Source organism: Diospyros lotus, chromosome 10, assembly GCF_014633365.1.
Source record: "Diospyros lotus cultivar Yz01 chromosome 10, ASM1463336v1, whole genome shotgun sequence".
NCBI lineage: Eukaryota > Viridiplantae > Streptophyta > Magnoliopsida > Ericales > Ebenaceae > Diospyros > Diospyros lotus.
Window position 1 is genome coordinate 27,594,636 of NC_068347.1, and position 5,340 is coordinate 27,599,975.

The following is a 5,340-nucleotide window of genomic DNA, read 5'->3' on the forward strand; positions in this document are numbered from 1 at the left end:
CTCTGATTGCTTCTTTCTTATTCATATCAACATTTTAAGGTTTATTAACAAGATTCTCCTCCCTCTTGAGCCTCTCCAAAATGGAAAGCCATTAGCTAGCATGGCCCTTTCCGTCGTTCTTTTCACTCTTTTATAGACGCATCATCATCTATCAAATTACCTAGCTGCTAGATCTCCCCCGGCCCCATCTCCCAAAATTGCCATTAGTCACTTGCTCCGATTTTTTCACAGAGATAAACCCAGATACCCAATTCTCCCATGTACGGTGGGTGTCTAGTCTTCCTTTTATGGTAAATCCCAAGTAATCACCATCGATTATATCATTTCATATAATTCACTTCGCTATATGTTGAGTATATCCCACGAACTCACTAGTTACTTAAGTAAGATTTTGGTCGGGAGATACTCAATAATGGAATAAAGTATAATTAAAATGAGGGAAATAGATTAATACAATGAAAATGGATGGAAAAAAAAAAACAGAAGGATATTAAAATTGGTGTGATATTATAATTAAATGAGATAAATAATTACAGATATATATGTCGCCATATCGTTTTACATGGTGTAATATATATATAATATAATATCTATTATTGTCAGTGTGGATGATAGCCTACCCTGCCGAATCCAAATCATATTAAGAAAACAGAGATGACTAAGGCTTGTAACCTAGTTTGTTGTCCTGTCTTGTCCTAAGATAAGTAAGAGCATGTTAAATAAATGGACCCACTACAGTAATTCATGAGGTTTGGAAAATTCAGCAACCTGGTGTGCGTACAACGATTGATTTAAATAAGGGTCATCTTTAATTTTTATTTTTAGGGTAATAGTAAGTTGGAAAAATTCACTAATTCCGACTTTCTTAATTACTCCAAGGCTTGCTGTATTAGTCTCCACATGGACTAGATTTCAGATGCTCTAAATCCAAAAGTCAAAATCGTTGGAATGGAACAAAATTAATACGGTGGGGGCAGAGGCAGGCAGAGCTCCCATTTGCTTAATCTCACAAAAGAAAGCAAGGTGGAGAGTCGGCATCGACGGACGCAAGTAATTCGGTATTGCTGTTACAATATGATCTTGCTGCGGGCCCGGTCTGATGTAATGTATTTTATTGTTGGTTTTGACTGAAACATGCATGAATGAATGAATGAATGTAATTTGTACAATTTCATTTTGAGAAGACCCCTCGAAGAGAAGATCAAAAAGAAGAAATGGCTTATTACTTAATATAAGTTATAATTAATCATCAATCATTAATGTTAAATTATCCCTTCCTATAATAACGAATCATTAATCCATCGATGGTGAATTTTGCATAAAGAGAATATTATATGATTTCAAAGAAAGTTCAAGTTGGGGAGGAAATAGTGGTACAGTTGAATAGGTGATATTGTGATCCTTCCAAGCAAAGTCTAGCCAAAGAACATTACAAATTAAAAGATCAGCAGCAAGGCCATAACCGAGAGAGCGGTTGATCCGCTGTGCCTTTCGTCAGCTGCTGATGAGTTACAATCCACTCAGCATTTCCATCCAATCAAACTGCAATTTTCAAGCTCATCATCATGATCAAAGCAAGTCCAATAATTAATTAACCTGCTGTCTCAACCGATATCCTTCTTCCGCAGTTCTCTGCTTTATAATGAAACTCTCTCTCTCTCTCTCTCTCTAGGAATTATATAAACTCACCATTATATTTGAGACTTTTTGTGATTGGGTCTGTATGAGGCTGGTTATATATAGCTGCTTCTAGTTGGATCCAAAATTTCTATCAACAATTCTAGTTGAGCAGTACTTGTCTATCTTTTTCATATATATATATATATATATAGAAAGGGTAATATATATATATATATATGAAACCTATACCTATATAGCACGGATGAGTGTTGTGGACCTTGTTGTAGAGATTGGTGGTGAAATAATAGTTTGAAGAGTAAGTAGTCAAGTCAGTCTTGGGAAGAAGAAAGAGAGAGAATTTCGGCTATATCTATGTGGGGGAAGTCGGCTAGCTCCAAGGCTGGATATGGCGATTGGTACTGCAGACTGGGGCACTTCATTGGGATCTCAATATCCTGCATCCATCAGCATCGATCACAATTATTATATATATCAATTGAACATATTAGTACCCAAAAAAATTTCATATCTCACCGTACATGTTATATTTGTTATGTTATTATTTAATAATAAAAAATAACGATTTATAATAAAATTTTATAATTATAACAAACTTTACAAGATGAGTGAGTGAATTACAAAAATTAAAAATTCATTCCAGGCTTATAATAAACATAAAATTTAATATCTTTTTTTCACAACTTGCCCTTTTGATTAGGAGTAATAAGAAAACTACATCTTTAATTTCTGATTGCATTTAGATTAAATATCACCAGGCGATCTTTGAAACGTGGATCGTAATTAAGGGAAGAAAGAGGTCTGGGATGAGTCAAAAGAATCTATGGAAGACAATGAGCAATTAAAGGCAACTACTCCAGGTCCAGAATCAGTAGTCGTCTCATAGGTTTCAAGGCCACTTTAGGAAAAGAAGGCTAGACTACGTTTCTTCTTCCATTTGCTTTTGGATCAAAAAGAGAGAGATCAAAGAGCTGCCCTTAATTTGTGGACCAATTATAATTTCTATCCTCTGATTTGGTGTGTGAATATCTGGGTGTTTGTGCACCTAATGAATAAAATATAACATTTTCGCAAAAAATTGTGCAAAGCCTTTCCGCATTTTTTGCTAAGAAATTTGTGCAAAGGTTTTTTTTTTTCTGTTAGTAAAATAGATTAACAGAAAACACACCCAAAAAAAAAATTGTGCAAAGGTTGCCCATAAAATATATGAGAACAATATCACAATTAACTTTCTCACCTAAAAACCAATAATTTTCGAAAGATATATATATATGTGTATGTGTGTGTGTGTGTGTGTGTGTGACGCACAAGCAAAATTTTGGTGATTTCATAATTATGCATGCATGTCAGTTTATGAAGGGTAATCTAAAAAAAACAATTAAATAACAGAATTTTTATATTAACTAATCATATTGGGTTATAATTGCACAAAATTAAAGGTCTTCTAAATCCAAATCTTTATGAATGCACATGGAAAAAGAGATGTGACTGTACCTGAAGTATTGGATCGGAGGGGAAGCAGAATGAATATAGGTCAGCTGAACTATTTGCCTCATCTGATGCAAATGGAGCTTGTAACAAGTCCTCTCTCGTGCTAGTTTCAAGCGGCGTGCTTTGGGTAACATCTGAAGAAGAGGCATCTGATGGAAATTTATAATTGGTAGAACAATCATTATCCAAATCCAAATTTTCATCTTCTGCTAAATCTTCATTCCCACTTGATAAACACATTATTGGTTCCTTGTCTGGAGGCCCATTCTTTTCCTTCAAGGGTTTTTGCACATGAATTGTACTCTTCATGAAAACTCGACATAATGCATAAGAATCCTGCAATTGAGAAGGAAAACGTTAAGTTTACCGAAAGTTTTATATAAAAAATATATATATATATTTTTGGCTAAGATTTATAAACCTTGTATTCTCAAGTAAAATTATTCTCTCTAAATAAAAGCATATGCTTCAAAATTTTATATAAAAAATTGAGTCAATTGACTATAACAGTATGATATTATTTTCATTCACTTATTGGAAAAATTGTATACTATCGATTTATAGTATTCATTAAATTAATATTAATTACCACATTACCATAAACCACGCATGCAGGCTAGGTGTGTTGAATATATTTCTCGTGTCACTGTGAGATGTCACAAAATATATATCATCTCAATTTATATTAAACTGGGATGCCAAATAATAGGAAAAAAGATGCATGGATATATATATATACATATTTAAAGATATTTTTTTCTAAACATTTTAGAAACTATTGTTCGCTATTGTACATGCACCGAAGATGAAGAAGGGGAAACCAAAAAGGCAAATATGCATGTTATTATTGTAGATGAATTCCAGGGAAAGCAAAAGGCATTGATAAATACCAAAGTAAATTTTAATAGTGTAAAGAAAGATTATACGCACCTTTAGAACTGATTGAACAGTATCAGATGAAGGCTGGTCGGTGAGGCGATATTCGTGCATGACCCAGCTGGTTCTGATGCCATGGGGAGCTCTTCCTTTATAATAAACCAAAGTCTTCTTCATTCCTACTGGCCGCTTCTGTGATTGCACAGACCGATCCTTCCCAGTAGCCTTCCAGTAACCGGCTCGGGTAGCTCGATTTGTTCTCGACCCGTTCGGATACTTTCGATCTCTTGGGCTGTAAAAGTACCACTCCATATCTTTGCTAGGCAGGAACGACTTATCTGTATGAATTGTCACGACAAATGAGTTGTTGATCCAAATGAATATTTTCTTTTAAAAGAAAATTGTTGTAGTTGTGAAAGAAAATGGCAGAAAGGCCGTTTGAACAAACTGGCATTACGCGATGTAGACTTGACGGTTTATTCCAAAATCATTGTCAAGAAAATAAGAAATTAAAGAAGCAAGCATCATATTTCGAAATTTTAACCAAACTACGAACATCCATCTCGCTAAACTTTTGTGTCAATTCATTCAGATCTTTCTATATAAAAATTATGCATAAAGATCAGTGTATAAATCATTATTCGTGCGTAAAATAGATGTAAATGTACTCAAATATCAACTATCATTTAATCGCTGCTGCGTCTCCTCTCGCTATCGATTGCTTTTCGACCTAATTGCATCGTAATGCACTCAAATAAACCGCCTGAGTTGCGATCATCACTCTTTCATTGAAAAAGTCAGATAGAAATATATCACTAGACGACTCAACAGACTATTTTACCTGGTAAATCCCATGGTTCGCACTTGTACAGATCAACCTCGGGGATGATATCGAGCTCGATTGTGCGGCCTGTTATTTTCCGGTCGAGGTAGTATACAACCAGCTCCTCGTCGGTGGGGTGGAACCTGAATCCCGGAGGCAGGCTCATTGCTGCCATGAGAGAGAGAGAGAGAGAACTGGACCGAGATACGATCAACGCTCGAAGAAGAGAGAGAGAGAGAGAGAGAACTGGACTGAGATACGATCAACGCTCGAAGAAGACCAGCTTGTACGGAACTAAACTATATGTAGCCGTGTTCGAATCAAAGCATTGGATTTAGCCCCTGGAACTTGTGTAAATTACTGAAACGCCATTTTTGTGAGTAGAAAGAAAACACGATATATATTTGGATGAATTATGAAATTACCTCTCCAATTTTGTAGTGAAATATTAAAGAAATTATCTTATGATATATAATGGGCTTATTGTTAAGCTAATATTAATATTCAAAACT

At 34.9% G+C, this 5,340-nt stretch overlaps 1 protein-coding gene across 1 annotated transcript; it reads right to left on the reverse strand.

The window, feature by feature from the left end:
- Positions 1-1,366: 1,366 nt before the first annotated feature.
- Positions 1,367-5,078, reverse strand: LOC127811995 (NAC domain-containing protein 54-like). Its single transcript, XM_052352232.1, has 4 exons — positions 4,847-5,078; positions 4,060-4,343; positions 3,133-3,465; positions 1,367-2,075 (listed from the first exon to the last, which is right to left on the reverse strand). Exons 1-4 carry the CDS (start codon positions 5,001-5,003, stop codon positions 1,950-1,952), a joined length of 900 nt encoding a protein of 299 aa, XP_052208192.1. The 5' UTR covers positions 5,004-5,078; the 3' UTR covers positions 1,367-1,949.
- Positions 5,079-5,340: the final 262 nt, after the last annotated feature.

Excerpts from the sequence above, each read along its gene's own strand:
- LOC127811995 (XM_052352232.1), bottom strand. The coding sequence starts at position 5,003 with ATGGCAGCAATGAGCCTGCCTCCGGGATTCAGGTTCCACCCCACCGAC. Across the intron at positions 4,344-4,846 it reads CGAACCATGGGATTTACCAG|ATAAGTCGTTCCTGCCTAGC; the intron begins GTAAAATAGTCT and ends CAATTCATACAG. Across the intron at positions 2,076-3,132 it reads CCTCCGATCCAATACTTCAG|GATATTGAGATCCCAATGAA; the intron begins GTACAGTCACAT and ends TGATGGATGCAG.